The sequence below is a fragment of the Sparus aurata genome, chromosome 10 (genome assembly GCF_900880675.1).
Source record: "Sparus aurata chromosome 10, fSpaAur1.1, whole genome shotgun sequence".
Taxonomy (NCBI): Eukaryota; Metazoa; Chordata; class Actinopteri; order Spariformes; family Sparidae; genus Sparus; species Sparus aurata.
In genome coordinates this window covers 30,305,012-30,326,758 of record NC_044196.1, presented here as the reverse complement: position 1 = coordinate 30,326,758, position 21,747 = coordinate 30,305,012, and the positions used below count along the sequence as shown (strand labels likewise).

The window sequence follows — 21,747 nt, the reverse complement described above, 5'->3', positions numbered from 1 at the left end:
AGTCACCAAACACGAAGCTGGTTTAAATTCTAAATGTGAGCCTCAGCACGTCACACACTGAGGTCAACATGAGGGTCAGTACATTTATAACATGTGCAAGTTCCAGTTCACTGAGAAGGACATCAATCCTGGAGTATGTGACAGAGTTGTAACCCTTGTTTTTATAATTTGGGGACAGAGTGACGTCTTTTTAAAACTGAAACGTCACCGATTGGAAACATCCGTTCTGTAGTTAACAAAAAACATGCTTTATACTAATACTAGTGACGAGCTCAGTGAGGAGCTGTGGTCATGTGACGTGTCTGACCACGTCTCTCCTCCTGCGGTTGCTCTGATTGGCTGATGAAGTGCCTCACACAGGAGCAGAGATTGAGACATTTTGAGCGAAGCGACGCTGAGGGACGAAGGTGTGACGCTGCCATCTAGTGACAGAAGAACAGAGCTGTGAGCATGAAGTCAGCACAGCCTGCAGGAGTCAGTCAGTGTGCTGCACTGTCAGGGTGTGTTTCATCTCATCATTTAGGACACAGTCAGAGTGAATCTTTGATATGTTGGAACTCAAGTGTGAGTTTCGTGACGACAGTGTAGTTAGAAGAAGTTAGAAGTCATTATTAAATCTTCACCACAGATGCTTTTGGTTTCACAGATAAATAACACAGATCTGATAGAAGTAGCCTGAAGATTAATATTACATTCTTGACATCTGATACTCTATTACTTTCCATGAGCACGCTCATTGATTTACACTGAGCTCTGCTGCCCTCAGCTGGCTGCCTTCAGCAGTAAATTACTGCACTGTACAGAATAACACACCGAGCTCTGTTTTATTCAGTATCTCTTCGGGGCTTTTTCATAAATAAGTTTCATCTATGAGCCTCTTGAGACTGTGTTTGTCTGAATGACTTCCAGCTGTGTTCGTGTTCTTTGGCTCAGTGAAGCTGATCAAACTGAAGCTTGTCACAGGCTGAAGCTGTTCATGTGATTTATTTCTCCAGCAGGATATTTTCTGTTTTAAGTGACACAAACCAGACCGACAACACTCGGGACAACAGGCCGGAGATGAAAGTGAGCCTTGCTATTCTTCCACTCCGACCGAGCTCAGACATCTCACAGTGAGATGGGTTTTAAAATCAGTGACCTCCATCAGCCCCCTGAGACCCCAAGTGATCAATGAGCCTGTCTCCTGCATGTCACACCGTCCAGATCGTTACGGCACACACACACACACACACACACACACACACACACACACACACACTGTACATGGGACACAATAATTTCTGCTTATTGTTGGATTTATTACACCAGTTCCCAAGATGTGATGTAATTATGTGTCACAAAAGGGTTTTAGAGCGTTTATACAGAAATTACACTCAGATGTAGAGAGATGACGTGTGTGTGTGTGTGTGTGTGTGTGTGTGTGTGTGTGTGTGTGTGTGTGTGTGTGTGTGTGTGTGTGTGTGTGTGTGTGTGTCTGTGTGTGTGTGTGTGTGTGTGTGTGTCTTAAAGCCTCTAAGACCGAACCGGAAGTAGACATCTAATTAAAAATGTTTAAATTATAAACTGTTAACATTCTCTTGTGTTGTTTCATTTTTTCTAAAAAATTGATAATCAGCGGTTTGTTGTTGTTGTTGTTGTTGTTGTTGTTGTTTATGTTGTTGTTGTTGTTTATGTTGTTGTTGTTGTTTCAGAAATAGCCTCAACATCATTTTCAAAATAATGTTTTTTATGTCTGTTTAGGAGCAAAACGTCAAGATTCTGTGAACAAAACTCGAGAAATGATTTTGTCGAGCAACCGAATAATCAGCATCTGTCTGCTAGTTCGTTAATTAACTATTAATTGATTAATGAAGCTGATCGAGGCGGAGTGGCTCGGTGTATTTCTCTGCAGTTTCGTGAAGTAAAAGCTGTTTCATCAGAAGAACCGTGACGTGTTTTTCTGCGAAAAATTGCGTCGATTGGTTTTCTGAAAAGTTTTTAAATGGCCAATCAGCGTTTTGAAGTTTTCCAGCTCAGCCAATCAGAACCGGGCAGTCACAAAACGCTGACGTGCTGATCCGGCTTCATATTTCCGGTCTGATTTTAGCTCGACAGTGGTGGAAAGTAATCCAAGTACATTTATTTAAGTACTATAATTCCCTTGAGGTGTTTTTACTTTGAAATGAAATGGACTTTTAATTTCACAACATCCATCTGGTTATTTTACAGACTAAGATTTAAAAAAACAGAATGAAATGATATATATATGAAATATGATACTATGTCATAGATTAAAACATCGATAGGCTACATAACACGTCATAATCACCCCGCTGAGTAAATTAAATAAACTTTAGTCAATGGTTACTGAACTGTTGACGAACAATTAAATGCATTTATAAATAAATTGTAAAGGTTTTTAAACATATTTATTTATTTATCAACTGTTTACAAAGCGGACTATTATAAACATCGATCCCAAAATCAACAAACGATTATAAAACAATTATATCAATGTTTTTAAATGTTTAAATAACTAACAACTACAGTCTAATTTCACTTGTGAAGCCTTCTTGTATTTTGACGGAGCAATATTCATTTTTTTAGAGCAATTAAAAGCAGTAAGTAGACTAAAACAAAGGAAACGGTTGACCAAAAAATAATAAAACTCGTCTCAAATAAAGTTATATCTTATAGTAACAGGCTGAAGTCAAACGTGTGCGTGTGTTTTGTGTGTTTTAATGTAGTTTTCGTTGTGTTGTGTGACTCAGTCCAACACACAGGATCAAAATCACTTTATAATGAGCTCCAGTCTCATTTCGGTTTAATAAAGTTTAATAAAGTTTAAATTAATAAAATAAATCCATGTTATCAGCCAGCACAGCCCATCTTTAATCATCTTCATGTGCAGACCTTCATTTTAAGTTTATTGATAAAACAGTAATAATATCGATAACAACACTGATGACGTGTCTCTCTCTCTGCTGTCGGCCTGTGAGCGCGTCACCAAAGTTTCCTCCAAAACATTACAAATAAAAAATAAAAAGATGCTTCCACTGAACAGAAACGAGAGACAGCGATTTAAAATAAACCCTCTCAGGTCGTCGGGTCTGAGTCGGGGGGGTTGCGGGTTGGACTCCCGGGGCAGCGGAGGACTCGCGTGACAAGAGGAGAGAAAAACACGAGACTTTGTGAGGAGATGAGATCTGAAGGCGACATTAGAGAGGAAGAGAGGAAGCTTCATCTCTCCTCTGCTCTGCTCCTGCTGCATGTATGTTTAATCAGGAGGCATGATCTGAGAGTCCGAGGAGACCGGAGGAGGCTCACCGGAGACCGGGCGAGCCCCGAGGAGGAGACCCGAGGAGGAGACCCGAGGAGGAGACATGTTTGTCGCTATCTTAACGGAGAAACAGAGAAAATGGGGACATTTGTAACTTCTGCAGAATAGTAGTAAATTATTGCCTCTATTTGGCTGTGTAAACATACTTTGATAACTTTATCAAAACCATAATGAATAAATGTTATATTTATAGTTCCAGTCTGGCCTGATGGTTGTTTCACTTTAAAGACGCACAATTCATTTTGTGTGGCTTTAAGTTGCAACTTGTGTTTCTTTCTAAATGTTTGATAACATTGTATACTATTTCTTTGTTTATTTCTTTGTAAATGTTCATTTATAAACATTATTTGGATGTCAGCTGATGTTCATAAACATTTGCAATTGCTTTGAAATACTGCAAAGTTCATCTATAAACATTACCTGACTGTTTAAAGTATTTATTAAACATTTAAAAATAAACAAAGTTCATTTTTAGAAATTCTTTACATGTCATTTGGTGATTATAAACAAATTATATTTGCTTAATACATTGTTTATAAAGCATTTCATTGTTGACAGGAATAACTATTAACTGTAAAGTGACTTTACTTTTTGAAAAAAACAAAAAAAAAGTAAAGTAAAAATTTGAAGGTGTTAACTAAAATGTAAACCTACTTTACTTGGTAGTTTCGGGGTAATTGTTTTCCACATTTTTTTAAGAGAAGTCAACTTTTTAAATGTTATGTTGTTTAAGTTTAATGATTGACAATTTATTGATAATAGTTAATATAAAGTTAGTATGATAATACGCAGTGAAATCTGACCTTGACTTTACTTTAATAAAAATAAAGGAAACCAATAACCTCAAAAAGTAAAGTAGTCAAATCATTTTTAAGTTGTTAAATTTAATCCCTACTTTTAATTCAGCTGTGATCAGTTTCCTGCAACTAATACAGACAACGATCACTTTTTAATTTCTATTGCATTAAGACATTTTTAAGTTAATAAAAAAGCATCTTTTAGATCTAAATCAGACACATAATGTTCATCTCTCACCACAGTCCAGCAGTAGCAGTGAGGCAGTGAGGCACATGGAGGACGGCTCTAATGGCCCCTGCACTCCTTGAGGGCCATGATTTATTGAAAATATGGACCCCGTGTATAAGCTAATATGACAGAAGTGCTTTGACCTCGGGGGGCGGTGCACTCTCCACTCAGTCAGCTGCTGCCTTCAGTGTGCTCGCTTCTTTCTCACGCGATTCCTCTATTTCAGGGGGTCTTCAGCTCGATAACCGCTCTTTGCTTTATTTAACCTGGCATGTTAGAAAAGATCTGGACCGGAGGAGTCCCGGGTCAGATAGAGTGCGCTCGGGTCAGCGGGAAGACAGGTGAGGTTGAGGAGGCTCTTTTTAAAAGGCATCTGTCTGGTTAAAAGCCTCGAAAGTTGGAGCATTTCTCGACGTTTTTCATCGAGAATCAAGTTCTCCGTCCAGACTTGACCCCCAGTTCCTGGCACAGCGAAAGACATTAGTGGTATTACAGGGAGGCTGATGTTTTCTCATTGATCTGATGTCCCATAAGCCTCGGGTATTTGTGGAGGGCCTGTAATCCATCACAAGTGCTCCGTCCTTCCCACCCAGAGGGATAACATGCTTCCTGTGGAGGTATATTGTACCTGCTGGGCTGCACTTATCTCATGCGATTAACCTCCGTCACCTCAACGTGCACGGGAAAAGAGCCCCGTTCAACAACGAGGTGCATAAAAGTCACTTTTCTGAAGATAAAGACACTGAAATCTTATTTTTTCTCCTGTAAAAACGTATGATTGTGCGTATTTTTGCAGCTCTTGAGGGGAAGATGTTTTCTTTCGGACGCAACAGAGGGTGGTTCGTGGTAATAGGCCCTGAATATCAAGCGGCTTCTCTTCCTTTGTGCTGAGCTGACAAGCTGGCTCTAACAGGGGTTAATGTGCCGTCCAAGGGTTAAACAAACGGGCATCGGGAGTTTGTTCCCAGCTGAAGCTCAGAGGTTTTCTTTTCCAGGCTGAAGAGATAACGCTCAAAGTAAAAGAAGGAAAAAAAAAAGATGAAAAACAACTGTTGTTAGTAGCCCTTTGTGTGAGTCTGCAGACACTTCTGCAGGAAGCCAACGGCTCCCAGAATGCCCTCCTGGTTTGAATTTGGGCTCCGGGTGCAGTAAGGTGAGGGCTAATAGGGATTAAGGAGCAGAAGTATGTGTCACTTTCGATGCTCGTAATCTCCGAGTGTTCTTTTTGGAGTTTGGGGAGCAGGTATGAAAACGCAGATTAAGAAGCGGTTCTGATAAGTGACAGCGGGAGCCCGGAGGTCTGTTTTCACGCAGGGGCCAACGCTGACCTATCTGACACGACCCGCCGGGGGAAACAGCACGCTTAAAACCTCATCTGATGGGAACGAATTCGGGGTTCTGAGGGGAGAAAAATGCGAAAAAGGAGTCAAACGGAAACAAAGCGCAGAAGAGGGGTTGCAGGAGAGGGCTTTAAATCAGACGTGTTCATCAATAGCTCCACGCTCAATGTGACATAAAGGGGCCTTCTGGTTGACTGGTTCTGTGCAGGCCGACCTCAGATGTCTGGACCTCGCTGACCTCATACACACTACTGCGTTGTAGGCCGTGGCTTTAACCCCAACAGCTTGCGTCGCCCATTATAGGGCCAGTAATGATGCGGAGGATTCCCCCCGCGGACCATTATTAATACATTCTCATCCTGCAGGAATAATGATACTGGATTAGAATCCGGATTAGAGTTCATGATGGGTTTGTAATGGATGAGATGTCGTCAGGGAAATCAAAGTAATCAGCGGCACGCACGCTGCGGCTTTAAAATGATTTTTATTGAAGCTAATTATTATATCTATCTTGCTCAAAGATAAAAAAAAAAAAAAAAAAAAAAGGTAAATAATGTTCGCTGATGTTTTAAAGTTAAATTCCACCACGTTTCAGAGCTAAATATTGTAGTTTTTACTCCATCGATATACTAGACATACTATAAAGGGGCAGGGCTAACTGCTAACATAGCTGCTGTTAGCTTGTAAACTTAGTTAGCGGTGCAGCTAGTTGTTGTATTAGCCGACTCTAGCAGGACTGGTAGGGTGTTGATGTCGCTAGTTAGCATGCCGACTTCAACTTCTCTGCAACACAACAGACGTCTTTGACATAATGTCAAAACTGTTATTTCTTCACAATCTGTTGATAATCTGAGTAAATTTTTTGACTTTTTTTACGTACTGCACCTTTAACTGATACTGTGCAGATTAGGACTATGAAAATATAAAAACACACAATTGTCTCATTAAACATGCGTATTTTTGAACACAACTACTCAATCTTCTTCCCTTTTAAAACCTGGTTACCCACAATGCAACGAGCCACTGCGTGACATCACTGGAGGCAGTTTATCAGATTCCATTTAGCTTCCTCTGGAGCCACTAATGACTTTATATCACTTCACGTGTGCAACTGTTCTCCCTAAAACCTGTGAACACACCTCAATGTGTACGATTGATTAAACATACAAGGGACTGAAAACAGCCTCAGTCCTCATATCATTCTACGTACTCGGCATAATTCTAATACATATTCTTTGTGCGTGGAACTGGGTCAGATCTGGACTAATCTGGGTCAGATCCATCATGATATCAAAAGTGTTTTTTACAGTGAAGTGCTGAGGATGAATTGAGTCTCACAGCCTGCGGAGAGAAGCTGCTCTTTATTCTGGTGCTACTGAAACAAAGTTAACCGTGTGTCGCCGCAGCTGTCACCAGAACCAGAACCAGCAGAATCCATTGTCTGTGAGCCACATGTGTCTTTGTAGAGAAAGTAAAGGCGTTCCCGTCCTCGGCGTCCGTGCTCCGGGACATGCCGAGGTTAACTTCCTCATTGCATCATATGTACCTCGTAGAGCCGCAGTGCCATCGTTAATTAGGAGATGTTGAACAGGCCTTGCTGCAATGCTCCCCAACGAGGCCGGACAGGGAAGGAAGTGTTAGGTTATCGTGGCATGAGCTCATTCTCTAACTTGCCTCAGACGGACACAAAAACACGTCCGTCTAAATTATTGCTGGGGGGGGAAAAAAACATCAGGGAGCAACGTTTCTCGTCATTCTGCATCTTTTATAAAGACCCTGGGAGACAGTTCTGAAGTAAAAGGAGGCCTTGAACTGTTGACCAGTAAGTATGTAAAGACAAGATATACCTCCACAAGCTGCGCAGAAAAGTACTGAACTTCATCAAAGACTAATATACCACCACATAACAACTGAATGTTAGAAGCGATTAGTCAACGTGGCTGGAGATCTTAAACCGGTGGTTCCTAACCTCCGGTTCAGGGCCCCACAGAGAGGTCAGAAGATAAGTCAGACGGGTCAGAGGGCAAGAGCAGGAAAGAAGAAGGAAAGTTTCATTTCGGTGTTGTTGGGCTTTTGTCTAATCTTCGTTGTCGTCGTTTGGTTGCATTTCTTGAAATAATTAATTCCAATAGTTCATGACAGATTAATGCATCTCTTTTTTTAATCTCTTTGCCATTCTAACTGGTTTGAGGTGGGCGGGGCTTCATTTAGATCATTGTGATGTCACATACTTCTAAGCACCAATCAGCGTGCAACTGCAATCTGATGACAGTTAGTTGGAAGTATTCTTCAGTATTAAATGCTTTCTAAATAATATCTAAAGATTTTGTTTAATTTAAAGGTGCAATATGGAAGATTTCTAATTCATACTCCAAACAAACCAGAGTGACCGCTAACTGCTGCTGACTGTAGCTGCCATTAGCTCAGTTAGCAAGGAAGCTAGCTGATCAAACTGGGGGCTCAGGTGAACTAGTATTGTTTACACTGCTAGCACAGGAGTTTGGCTAGCAGGTTAGCATGCTAACTTCAGTAGATATTTCTGGAGCATGCTACATAACCATCATAATGTTAAAACTACTATTTATTAACATTTTGCTGATAATTTCAGTGAATCTTTGAACATTTTCTACCAGAAATTCTTACATACGGCCCCTTTAACTGTCAATCATTTAAATATGAATATATAATGTTTTAATAGGATACTACAGTCATGTTTTGGTCATTAACCAAACAGGTTTAAGTCGTCTTAAACTTTGTCACTAATAGACTGTGTGTACATTTTGTTTAGCTGAAGAAACTCGTGCGTGTTGATTTATAGATTCAATCAAACTGTTTTCATTCTAAGTCAAATCATTCTTTCAACAAAAAACACTCATTACAGTGAGAACAAACATCAGATTAGGATCAAATTAATAGTTTAAGCCACTTAAAATTTCCACCATGTCATTCAACATATGACTCCTCTCCTGCTTTACAGTGTTAGCCATATTTACCGAGTGTATTCATGTATAATGTAGACTACACGGTGTAAGACGGATAAATACACATGTTTTATTTATGTCTTCATTTGTGTGTCGACCTTCCTTCTTATTTGGTGGGGGGTTTTTTTTATGAAAGATTTATATAATAATGTCCACGGAGGTGTTACACCCCGACCACAATCCAGAGTATTAGGTTGATAGGCTATTACGGCCAAAGAGGCTTTAGTAAAGTCAATTTAGTGGCACAAAGAGAACAATTGTGAGTAATTCCTGAGAGCAAACAAGCGGTTTGTTGTTCTGGGCCTCTCCTCACTGACGCCTGGTCAGCTGTGCAGGGATTTCATCCGCAGACAGACTCTGCTCAGTTTCCTCTTTTAGGATTCTTCATTACGTCTCTCGAGCTCCTGCGCGTTGAGTTTTCCACACCGAATGATGTCGAAAAAGAGCCGGATTCAGTAAAAGTGGCCCTGAAAACCTCCAGTGTGGAATGTCTGAGCGTTTGTTCAGAGCCTCTTTTCCACATGAAAGCAAGCTTTTCATAGTGTTTCAATCCTATTATCACTCCAAACACACTGGTGGTTTACTGCTCTGTTCACAGCTCTCGACGCTGACTAAACATTTTCCACCTTCAGCATTAATTAACTCATGTTAAGCCGCAACGCACTGTCACTCCATCTACGGACATTCAGGGTCGCGGGGGCTCTTTCCAAGAAAAGGGAATAAATGTATTCTCGGTGGATAAGCGAGCCTTGAGTGTTCATATTAGGCTTTAGAGAGATTTCTTAACCCTGGTGAAATGCCTCTGTCTCAGCCGGTTAATCAGTGTGAAAGTGAGACAGTGTTTTGAGGCCTGTGTTGGGGCCACACGGCTCTGATTGGTCCACCGAGCCGGCTGCAGGGAGAATAACATGTTCCCATACACCAGCAGGATGCTGCTGAAGCTCTGCTTATTCTGTCAACTCATTTATTCTTTTTTACACCCAAAAACATCTCAAAGTTATTTAATCAACTTTAACTTTAACTTTGTGTTACTTCACCTGGATGTTGGACACCTGAAGGAGAGAAGCGTCTCTGTTCTCACCTGTACCACGTGCTCGCACCAGACAAATCTGTGACATCACAACTGGTCTGGAGCCAGTCGTGACTCCATATGCAGCTCAGACAACTTAAAGCCCCCCAAGTCACAAATACTGAGAATTATGAGAACGAGCCGTGCTGTGAAGAAGGAGACGTCACGTGACTCAGAGTTATTATTTACGTATTTATACCTACATTATATCTACTTTTAATGAGGAAAAAGGAGAAGATGTCATTTTGAAATATTGTGATTAAAAGGAAAAAATTATTATTGATTAAATCAATTTTAAAAAATGTTTTATATGTCTTTATGGTACAATTTGTAAGAAAGTTGGTGTGTCAGCATTTGAGGAGTTGGGAATTATTACAGACTGGCCCTTTAAAGGGGAAGTGTGTAGGTTTTTTTTCTTTTTTTAACAGATATTATTACAATATTAATAAGGTGATAAAACAAACTCAGAAATATTTATTTTTTTACAAAACTGAATAAAATTAAAATAACTTCCCAGAACACTGTTTGAAGCTAGAGAGGTGGCAGGGTCCGCCACATATAAACAAAGTAAACAGTATGAATTGTTTTGTACTTTAAGGTCAGTTTGTTTGAGAACAGAGATTTTTTTCTTCTGATTCAAATTTCTTACCAAAAAAACTGCATAATGCTCCTTTAAATCGTGTCTTCAGGGGATGTTTAGAAAAGAATCTAAATATATTTATTTATTCTTCTTTTTTTTTTGTATCCAGCTGCAGTTAGACCACAGCTACATTAGATTTACAGACTGTGACATTTTAAAAAGGTAAATGAAAATAAAACTAATGAAACAACTTTTAAACGAACACCCTAAACTTTAAAACACTTTTAATAGTGTGAATATCAAAGAAAACGATTTTTCTGCAGGCACAAATTAAAGAATTAGAATTAGATCAATTAAAAATGAGTCTGAGTTTACATGATTGATATTGATCAGGTATTAATAGGTCCAGTTTGTGAGAAAGCTGGTTTTGGGAGTCAGATACTGAAGACGGTCAGTCCGGTGTTAATAATAATAATAATAATAACACGTCGTACAAAAATCGTTTGTTTCTTATTTAATTTCATGCTTCAGTTCTTTTAAAATGTATATTTGAGGCCTTTTGTTTCTAGTTTCTGATCAGCTGAGTAGAGAAATAATAAGTTTGGGTCTTTTTCGTGTTTTCGAGAAGGAAAAGTAAAAGTCGTCTGGTTTAAAAAAAAACATTTGTATGACGATTATAATTATATTATTATTATCATAATAACACATAGCGTGTGTAGTTGTGGGTTTTAGGGGGAAACCGATTATTCTTGTTGTCGTGCGACACGTAGAGAGGAACACACTCCACACACACACACACACACACACACACACACACACACACACACTGCTGGCTGCATCATAAATCCACAGTGTACATGCACAGTTGTAGCCAATAGGCGGTACTGTGCCTTCAACATGAAGCTCTGCGCGTCTCCAGCCTGAGGACAACACCGAGTCTCCGCTCTGCTCTCCAGCTGACCTAAATACAACATCCACGCTCCCTGAAGGCAGACGATCACAGCCTCCCAGAGAGGCTCCGAACAACGAGACAGTCGAGAGGGTTTTTTTTTTCTTTTTTTCTTTTGGAGTAATCGTCTCCTCAAGACGAGATTTGTGTCTGGACCTTTTCACAGTTGAGCTCTCTGCGCACACCGGCTGCGTCGGGATGGTTCACGCGGAGCAGGAGACACTCCTGGCTGGAAACGAGACACACACCCTGGAATGATTCTATAATATCTGGGATTGTATTCGATTTTTTTTTTTAAAAGCTGAGAATTGATCAGCCTGGGAGAGGACCGACGGAGTCAAAATGCTTGACGATAAAGCGCCGAGATCGAAGCTGGGACCTCTGTCGAGAGCTTCGTCTTTCTACATTGAGAATCTGCTGGGGAACACGTACAGAGCGGCTTCCGAAGAGCAGGTGGAGAACCAGGGAGTTACAATAAGCGTCCACGGCCCCGTGATCTGTCCCGGGCTGGCAACGCAACGCGTGGACGGCGCTGAAGTGCTGAACTGGAGCGGGACGTCACCGAGCAGAGCGCACAGCACCTCGATAAGTGAGCCAATCTGTCAGTATCTGTGTCTGTTTTATACATCACTGCTGTAACTATCTGTACATTCGATCCGGAGATGGTTAACAGGGATAAACGTGGTTAAAAGCGGCACTCATTATCGTTAGAACAGAGATATCCAGGGCTCAAATCAGTGAGTAACCGCATTTACAGATTTCATGTTCAAACAGTAAAAATCTCCCCAATCCGTGCGTAAAAGTCCCGTTCTTTAATAGGCCACAAGTAGTCACGGAGCAGGTTGCATCCTCGTTTTTTCGTGCGTAAAAGATCCCAATTATCAGCCCGGCGCACAGTGTCTGGCACCCAAACAACTATTTCTGTCTGACGCTTAAAATAGACCGGAGCGGATGTGGCAGAGCAGAGAGCGGGAGTGGCGCACATTTGGTGCGGAAGGTGAAAGATCTGCTGAAAACACAGCCTGAACGGCGCGCAGGAGTTTATTTGTTCACGTTCCCCGCAGGTCCGCGCACGGAGCCCGGGCCGACGAGCGAGCGGGATTCCCCAACTTCATCCGGGCGGGCGGAGGAGCCGGAGGCGGAGAGGGGGGACGACAGTTTGACGGATGACAGGGAGGAGGAGGACGCGCGCTCCTCCTGCTTCTCCCGGGAGGACGGCTGCGACACAGGTGAGAGCAGAGTGAAAGTAACCTTTAAAAATATAATCATGCAAAAGGAAAGTGTCAGCGCTTTTTCTCTGCGGCCTGCTGCAAAAAAAAGGGGGCACGCACCACGCATGCGCCCTCCTCCTAAAACGTTTCCTCGAGCGTGATGGTTCGTCTCATCCAAAAACATGTAAAATGCAGGTCAGTTCGATTCTGATGACCTGGAGCAGAGCTGCGTACAAGGTTCGAGTTGAGCTGCAGGGACGAAGCAAAGAGATCCGAGAACCCAGAGAGGGAAGAACTTCACCAACCAACAATAAATAAAGACATAAATACATATTTTAATGTGTTTATTTGTTTGTTCCCATCAGTCACGAGCCTGAGGATGGTGCACCGGCTGATCCGAAACCTGTTTATCTTTCTGCTACACAACTTTATTGTGTTGCTGCTGCTGGTTTATCAGGACACACATGAAAAATATCACAATTTGAGAAATGTATGAAAACAACACAACAGCACAAACTGTGTTTTGTAACCGTTGTGTCTATTTTTTAAATGTATTTTCATGGCCTGCAAATCCATCCTTGTTCTAGTGCTTGCTGTATTAAAGGAGCAGTTCTCCCAAAAATGAAAATTCAGCCACCACTCAGTCTCGTGTGAACGGAGAGTCGGGTGAAGTTTCGTCTGCAAAACTTTTCCGCAGCCTCACAGCAGAACTGTTTCAAATTCTGCTAAACAGCTGAAGTAAATGGGGACTTGTTTCATCGACTTGTTAAAATATAACTAAAAAACAACAGAAAAGCCTTGAGATCCCGAACTGAATTAAAACGATGCGATTTGACGAGCTGTCGAGCTCGTGTTCTCGCTACAGACAGGGTGTGCTAGCACTTTTAGCTTAGCATCTACAGAGAAGTTGCTTCTAAAAAGGGTTTAAAAAGCATCTTTTACAACCAATTTCAGAGACTTGGGTCGCACCGGATGAGCTGTATGGATCCATTTCACATTGTAAATACAGTTCCCATCGACTGCAGTTGTTGATGAAAATGCTAATGCTAATTTGCTGTGGAGCTCCAGAAATCTTTGTAAATATCACAATAACGTAACAATAAAGAAAATGTCTCCATAACGCTCCATTAAAGCTGCACCGTTCCTCCTTTCAGTTGACGTCAAAGTGGCGAGGAAGAAGAAGACCCGCACCGTGTTCAGCCGGAGCCAGGTCTTCCAGCTCGAGTCCACCTTCGACCTGAAGCGCTACCTGAGCAGCACGGAGCGAGCCGGGCTGGCCGCCTCGCTGCAGCTCACCGAGACCCAGGTGAAGATCTGGTTCCAGAACCGCAGGAACAAGTGGAAGAGGCAGATCGCCGCCGACATGGAGGCCAGCAGCGCCGCCGTCAGCTACGCCGCCCAGAGGGTCATCAGAGTTCCCGTGCTGTATCGCGAGAGCGTGGCGGCGCCGGTGACGCTGAGCGGCCTGTCGCGCGTGTCGCCCCCGGTGGTCGGCTTCTCTAACGCCATCAGCTTCCCATTGACTTCACACTTCACACAGCCGGTGTCGTTCCTGACACCACAGATGAGCGGACTGGTGTGACTGCGAGGAGCGAAGCCTGAGACTCTTCTGACGCCAATTAATCACATAAAGATGCCGCAGAAATAATGATTTAGGTTAGAAGTGGAGTCATCCTGTGTGGGTCCTTAAAGGAGCAGTACGTAGTTTTGGGGAAGACATTGCGATTGCGGACTCATTTTTTTTCGATTAATAAATAAACTTTCTTCATTTTCATGACTGCATAAACTGAAAACAAACTGAGTTAAAGGACAACACAACTTATACTCTTTTATTTAGTTTTTTGTATGTGGCGGACCCTGCCACCTTTCTAGCTTCTTCTATATATATATATTATGTTCCTCTGAGAGCAGCTTGTTTATTCAGTTATAGAAAAGATCAATATTTCTGGTTTGTGTAATTACCTCCCTGATATTGTGCGTAAGTCTGAATTTCTTCTCCCAAATCTACATACTGCCCCTTTAAGACGTTTTCCAGGAGCAGCTCCGACAGATGCAGCCACACGTAGGTAAAAGGTGGATCGTTCATCCTGTAGGAAGCCACCGTGATCCCTGCTGCTTACAGAATCCTTTCAGTGAGACGCTCCTCCTGTTAGCAGTGTCTGATTTTCAGTTCAAGTCATTTTGAGGTTGAGATACAGCGACTGTGAAGGAAGCTGCCCAAAGTCCCGTCCACCCGGGGGGGGGGAAATCTGACGCCTGGTTCCAAACAGAGCTGTATTTTGTGACGATTCCTCACAGAAAGGAAAGGATCGTCCACATAGAGAATAAAATAACCGTCAGATTTCGAGCTCGTAAAGCAAAAGTCAACTCTGTGTGAGACATTCGAGGGTGTAAATGTGTGGAAAAAGGTATCAAACTTACCAGCCGAAAGACAGGGGCTTGTGAGGGAAGCAGGGAAATGTGACGTCACGTGAGAACTTTGAGTTTCGACCCTGCCTCACCAGCCAGCATCAGGGCCAACCGTGCTCTCCTTCTAAATCTGTTGGTCAGAAAACTGATTTGACATCACTTCTGACCTGCCTGTCTCGTGAAGAGGTTCGTTTAAATTCTCTCTCGACAGAATCTCACAAGCTCTGAATCTTTTTTGACCCTCATCTGACTCCGTACACTTGGGTAGTATTATGCAAAGTAAAACTTGATGATTGGTGGTAAAAACACAGCCGGTGTTTGTGGAGTCTGATCTTTTGATAGCCGTGAGCACTATACTAGCAATATATTCTTGGACACAGTTTTTTTTATTTAAGAGGATTTTAATACAGACTTTTGTACACTGATAATGTTCACGTGTGAATAAAACCTATGCACAGATTGTGTGTTTGTTTCCTTCCTTTGTCACGTCTGAGACACGCAGCCTGTGTGTGAGTGGTGCTGGATTAAAGAGGATGAAGTTTACAGCTGATCGGTCACAACACACTCATCGGTCTCGCTGCAGAGAGTCAGTGTTTTTGAGCTCTTGGCCCCTGAACGCAACATCTCTCCTCAGGTCCCTGTGGCTCTCATGCCCTCAGCGGTTAGAGAGTTCATGTCCAAGCTGTCATGTGAATGTGGCGCAAAACCCAACAACGTCTCAGTCTGTGACATCTCGTGGCCCAAGTTCGAATATGAACCGAACCCCTCAGTGATGCTCCGAGTCAAAGGAGCTCCGTTTTCAAGGAGCAGGCATGAATGTGATGACAGGAAAAAAAAGAAAAAAAAGAAAGAAAAAAAAAAGGGTTTAAAGCTACAATATGGCAGCCAGACGTGAATCTGCATCCCGCCCTCATCTGCCCCACAACCTTCACCAATCACAAGCTGCTAAACCGCAGTCTTCCGGGTCGGTGAAGGACGTCGCGCCGGCTCCTCCCGCGCCGGCTGAGAGTCGCAATGGTGCTCGGAGCGTCCGGAGGCGCGCCGGTGTTTTCGGGATTCTCGGAGGAGCGGATGAAATGTCGGGGAACATGAGCAAAGAGGACGCCCCGAGCCGGAGCGCTTCTTTGACGTTCACCATCGACAACATCCTCAATCTGAAGCGGCGGGACGGCGGAGACCTGGACGGCTCCAAGGAGCAGAAGAAGGATTTCCAAGCGCGCTGTGATGAGGTGTGGGACGTCCGGAGGAGGCGCGACAGCGGGTCGGACGAGACAGGTAACTGGGAATTTAATCAGAATACAGAGAAGGCAAGAGATTAAGTTTATAACTGTATTTTATAAAGAAAAGACAGGCTGAGGCTGAGAGCGCTGCTCAGAGGTACAATGATGCGCAAAAGCAATACAAATATGAGTTTTTATATTTAAAAAAAATGAAGGCTGACTGCTTTATTATTATATATATTATAAATCAGCAGTCATTGTGCAGCTTCTTCTCTGAGTGTGAGTGAGCCTTTACCGCTGCATCAACGCACGTTGTGTCGCTTCATTCACAGCGCAAACCAAGTCCAGAGCGCACCGTGCGGACCGCGGGGAGGACTCGCCGCCGCCGCTGAGCGCCGGATCCTGTCCCGGGGCGGACAGTGCGCACACCGCAGAGGACGCGTCCGAGCAGCAGCAGCAGCAGCAGCAGGTCAGCGCGGACTCTAACAAAGCCATGGTGAAGAAGAAAACGCGCACCATCTTCTCCAAGAGACAGATTTTCCAGCTGGAGGCCACTTTTGACATGAAGAGGTATCTGAGCAGCTCGGAGAGAGCGTGCCTCGCCAGCTCCCTGCAGCTCACCGAGACCCAGGTGAAAATCTGGTTCCAAAACCGGCGGAACAAGCTGAAGAGACAGCTGTCCACGGACATGGAGGGGCCGCTGGCCGCCGAGCACCTCTCTGAGGCGGGGAAAAACGTGCAATTACCGACTTTTTACAAAGACAGCAGCCTGCTGGGAGGATGTTTGTTACCCATGCCGTTCCCCGTCGTGTACCCGGCCGCGAACGCTGCGCCTTACATCTACTTCAACACCGGCAAGTACTTCGGCCTGTTCGACACAGACTGACGGTCTGCCTGCCTGCCTGCCTGTCTGTGGACACACTCAGCTCGGTTCTGTATTAGTATTATTTTATTTTTTACTTTATTAAAATAAATTCCCAACTTTGATGTCAACATATCAGCTAACCCAAGACATGCATGTGACACTTTTTACGTCCTCATTATTATTTTTATTATTATTATTATTATTATTATTATTATTATTATTATTATTATTATTATCATTATTATTATTATTTTCTGGTGCTGATACTAAATAGAAGGTTTATAGACAGAACAATGTGCATGTATTAAAGTTCCTCTGCAGTTTAATTTGTCGCAGTCACGTCATCTGAAGAATGTATCCTGTTCTCTGCTGCACAGACCTGTAACATTCTGATTTTATCTCCCGTGTGTTCTTTTATTTTGCAACTCTTGTTTCTTTTTAAATGAGTTTCTGTGGAGCAATTTATGTTATTTTTTATTATTATTATTATTATTATTATTATTATTATTATTATTATTATTATTATGGGGCCACTCGTTTGTTTCCACTTGACCTTTCATATGACAGACTGTGAATACAGTGAGTATATCATGAACTATGACGAATTTTGCAATAAAAGTGTAATATTTGCAATTTTATCAGAGTGCTTGACTCCAGTTATGTTCGGAAGGAAGGCGTTTGATTACTCATTGTGTTTCTTTGTGTGTTTTTTTTAAATTTCATTTTGTGCATGAGGGGCTTAAATGAAAAAACAAAACAAAAACATTTTTGTTATTTTGGAATATTTTTTGAAAACTCTGTCAGCAGTAACAGGGAGTTTGTACGTGTTTCAGCTTCAGAGCCAAAGACGAGCTGATCAATGGTGGTGACCACTGTGATCTAAAGGCAGCACAGGGATGAGATGAGGAAGAAAATACTGGAAATGTATTATAATAATAATAATAATAATAATAATAATAATAATAATAATAATAATAATATTACTATTACCCACAGTTTGAATTTGAAGTCATTCACACCAATATTTCCCTTCATGCATTTGTTTCATTCAGTTTCATCTTTAATTTGCAGTTTTATAAGTTTACATGATCAGAAAACTGAACAGTTTGATAATCATGAGCGTCATTTTTACTTCACAAGTTGTTCAGAAACTTTACGGTCTGCCCCTTTTCTCATTCTTTACTGATAGTTTGCATTTAAATAAAACAAAACACACAAAAAAAAACTACATTAAATATAAAATACACAGTGGTCAAAAAGAGTTTTTTTAGAAACCAGAAACGTAAAAAAAACGTTTGTGGATCATCTGTCTTTTGAAGCTGTATTAAAGCATGTGGGTCCCCGTCAGGCTCCAGGCGGTCTGAGGCCTCGTCCTGTGAAACACAGTGAGGAAAACAATTGGTAAAACTTAGTTCAGACTGATTTGAAGCTTCAGTGGTATTACTATTTATCAGAGTATGTCAACCTGCAGAAGACTGTTATTAATATTAATTTAAAAAAACAAACAAACCCAAAACTTAATTTTGACTTAAACTAAAATATTACAAAAATCACACACAGTAAACACATTTTTGGATTGCTCTAAGAATCAGTCTCAGTTCACACAAAAGGACAAAAACTTTTGTCGTCCATGTTCGTCATCATTAAATCTTAAATCTGACGCCATCTATGTTAAAAACACAGGCACAAACATGTTGATCTGAGATAAACAGCAGAGGGTGAAACGGTTAACTGCCAAAACCACCAGATGTGTTAACTTGTGACTTTAAATAATCAACAGAATGTGGTGAAAATGTGAAAATGTCCTATATCAGGTTGATTAATGTTTGTGATCCTATAAGATCCCTGACACTAACATGAGATACAAACACTGTACAGGCCAACAGTTTATATTAAGATTCATCTCAACTCAAGATCATCCAGTGACTGATGTTAGTTATTCATCAGTGTGTTAAAGAAAGAGGAGACTTTAAACTATGTGACACAAACATCACTGCAGAGGTATTAAACCTACAAGACAATCTGCCACCACTGGATAATAACATCATTAACAAAAGGTACATTTATAGTTCAGTGATTACTTATGTAAAGTTGTATGTGATGTTTATAATACTTTGTAAATGTTAATACATACTGTGTAATTCATCTATAAACATCAAACTGTACTGTGAGGCCCATAATAAAGTCAGAACTAACTAAGTTTAATATACTTTTATATATGAATTATACATGTTTTTTTTTTTTAAAGCATTTCATTGTTTGTTAACAGTCAGACAACTGCCAGCTAAAGTTTAATTCACTTTAAATTGACTATTTTTTTTTTAATGTCCAACAAACACACGTTTAATGTTTGCATTGTGCTGGAAAAGTCATGATAACGTCACATAAAAGAAAAAAAGTCCAAAATGTATTCCTAAAGTACGGAAGAGGATTAGGGCCACATGAAAGTTGTACTTGAGGAAAAAGTTTGGTAAATGTTAAGTTGAAAGTGAGGACAAAAAGTGCTTCATAATTAAAAATCAGAATCGTTCTGCTCTGTTGAAAATTTTTTTTTTTTAAAGTGTCTTTGCTTGAATCATTATTTTACAGGAAATAAGAGACAAATTAGTTTTGAAACTTCTTCTTCACTGTCGTAGAATCAGAGAGAGCTGCTGCTTGATGACACACTTCCTCGGCGTCGTGTTGCAACATGTAACATTTTCACGCCTCGAAAGCAAACCGGAGTAAAAGACACTGAGGACGTCCTGACATCACGGCTCATCATCCAGACGTCACCGAGTCACGAGACGCTCTTACATTTTAAAGAAGAAGGAAATCTGCTCGCTAGAAGTTTTGGTTACACGTCTGCAGGTGATGAGCACAGTCAGAGGTCCCTCCCCCTCACACACACACACACACACACACACACACACACACACACACTGTTCTTTGTGTGTGTGTGTGTGTGCACGAGTGTCGCCGAGTAATGCATCTCTTCAGAAAGAGCGAGAGAAATAAGAGAGATGTGTGTTTAGGTGGACTTGCATCAGTGCTTCTGGAGAGATTCCTCCTAAAGGGCCCGGCGAGCTGCACTTACACACACTGTTTCCGGGTCACTTCCCCCTTCAGAGCCGGAGCCTCTCACTGCTTTCTCCCTGTCACAGCCATTCAAGGCCCCGTCACTGCTAACCTGCTCACTCAACCACTTAGTCTGCCTGCAAATCTGTTGTTCTCTCCACTGAAGTCCTCGTCTACCTTTGCCGTGCACGCTGAGTCCCACTGTATCTCCTGATTCACACAGAGGACGGAGATGAAGAGGATGAGTGGTTTAAGTTTAGGGAGAGTTTTTGGAATATGTCTGTGTTTAATGTGCAAAAAGGAAATAGAGGAATAACTATTTCCAAATATCAACACAAACACATTATTCTTTTATATTTTAACAAATCAAAGTACAGTAGAAACTTTTAACACACAGAATGTTTAAAAAATGAATATTTTCCATAGTTATCAGCAGCACTTTTTACGTTTTTGACATATTTATTAAAATTGTATCAAGCGTAAAAAACAACGATGTCAATAATCCAACTCCACTGAGATTAACAGCATGAACTGCACCAAATAATTGAGGTGTTATTATCCATAACTCACAGCCTATAAATTCATAACGGTGCATATAGACAAGTAACATCCAGGTGCAATAAACTGTCACCTCAGACAATAAAAACGTGTGTTACGAGTTCATGTTCATGTAATTAGTAACATGGTGACAATACAATGCAGTGTGCAGTTTTTTTCTTATTGCTCTAAACTTCATAGAAAGCATAAGATTTTTTGAATATATGCGGTATATGATTATCATGTTCATGGGACAAAAAGCCGTCAAACATCCGGGGACAAACTTCATCTAAAGAACATTAAACATCTGCCTGGAAATGTGATTTTTACCTACAATCTTAATAATAACCTAATGGACTTAACAATAATATGTAAACTCTGTAAAATCCTTTTAAATGTTTAGATTTTGTAAGGTAAATGTTTAATAAGTGAAGAAACAATATTTATTTATTATCATTATCATTATCATTATCATTATCATTATCATCATTATAATTATTATTATTTATGATCTAAATGTTGCAAGTTTGGCCAAAAACTTGTTTGTGTGTGTGAGTGTGTGTGTGTGTGTGTGTGTGTGTGTGTGTGTGTGTGTGTGTGTGTGTGTGTGTGAGTGTACACTTAAAACTTCCAAACTTCCAAAGCTCTAAAAAAAATTGATAAAGTCCATAACTTTGGTTTTCAGAGTTAAAGGTCAGATCTGTAATTTTTTCCCAGTCGTAGATTGATTAAATACAGTGATTATGAAGTTGACAGGAAATCAACATCCTCTGTGTTTTCTTATGTGACCTTAATTCAAAATAGAAACGTATTTTACGCCAGCGTTAATGATGAAACACTAATGATCAGTGAGAAAACACTGATCATGCTGATTTGTTCTTGTTTTTGTCTTTCACTGTGTTCTGTAGACCTCTGTTCACATTTGAATGACAGATCATACCGTTAATGTCAGAATGAAACCTTCTGTAGATTATAACTATAATTACCACTTTGAGCAGTTTGGTTATAATTAGTGCAGGTCTGCAGAGAATCTTTGTGAATCAATACAAATGTCCTCACAAGCGTATTAGTCCGGGTCTGTGTGCAGAAGTGCCCACTTGGCGTGTCTTGGAGTGTCTGAGATGAGGGTGGTGGTGAGGGTGGGAGGGGTCAGGTCGGGTGGGGTTTACAGTCGCCAGACTTCC

The 21,747-nt window shown here is 41.3% G+C and overlaps 2 protein-coding genes across 3 annotated transcripts; both read left to right on the top strand.

The window, feature by feature from the left end:
• Positions 1-11,198: 11,198 nt before the first annotated feature.
• LOC115589729 (homeobox protein HMX1-like) lies at positions 11,199-14,294 on the top strand. 2 transcript variants are annotated; one of them, XM_030430843.1, is made up of 3 exons: positions 11,199-11,853; positions 12,329-12,493; positions 13,630-14,294. In XM_030430843.1, exons 1-3 carry the CDS (start codon positions 11,607-11,609, stop codon positions 14,055-14,057), a joined length of 840 nt encoding a protein of 279 aa, XP_030286703.1. In that variant the 5' UTR covers positions 11,199-11,606; the 3' UTR covers positions 14,058-14,294. The 2 variants fall into 2 exon arrangements, with proteins under 2 accessions (XP_030286703.1, XP_030286702.1); XM_030430842.1 differs by having other exon boundaries at positions 11,199-11,865.
• A 1,453-nt stretch (positions 14,295-15,747) lies between these two features.
• Positions 15,748-17,607, top strand: LOC115589727 (homeobox protein HMX2-like). The gene is made up of 2 exons (XM_030430837.1): positions 15,748-16,159; positions 16,437-17,607. Exons 1-2 carry the CDS (start codon positions 15,763-15,765, stop codon positions 16,988-16,990), a joined length of 951 nt encoding a protein of 316 aa, XP_030286697.1. The 5' UTR covers positions 15,748-15,762; the 3' UTR covers positions 16,991-17,607.
• The last annotated feature ends 4,140 nt before the right edge of the window (positions 17,608-21,747 follow it).

Bases quoted from the DNA above. Each gene is read 5' to 3' on its own strand.
- LOC115589729 (XM_030430842.1), top strand. From the start codon at position 11,607: ATGCTTGACGATAAAGCGCCGAGATCGAAGCTGGGACCTCTGTCGAGA. The intron at 11,866-12,328 runs GTCAGTATCTGT...CGTTCCCCGCAG, and splicing joins CTCGATAAGTGAGCCAATCT to GTCCGCGCACGGAGCCCGGG. The intron at 12,494-13,629 runs GTGAGAGCAGAG...TCCTCCTTTCAG, and splicing joins GGAGGACGGCTGCGACACAG to TTGACGTCAAAGTGGCGAGG.
- LOC115589727 (XM_030430837.1), top strand. From the start codon at position 15,763: ATGGCAGCCAGACGTGAATCTGCATCCCGCCCTCATCTGCCCCACAAC. The intron at 16,160-16,436 runs GTAACTGGGAAT...CTTCATTCACAG, and splicing joins CAGCGGGTCGGACGAGACAG to CGCAAACCAAGTCCAGAGCG.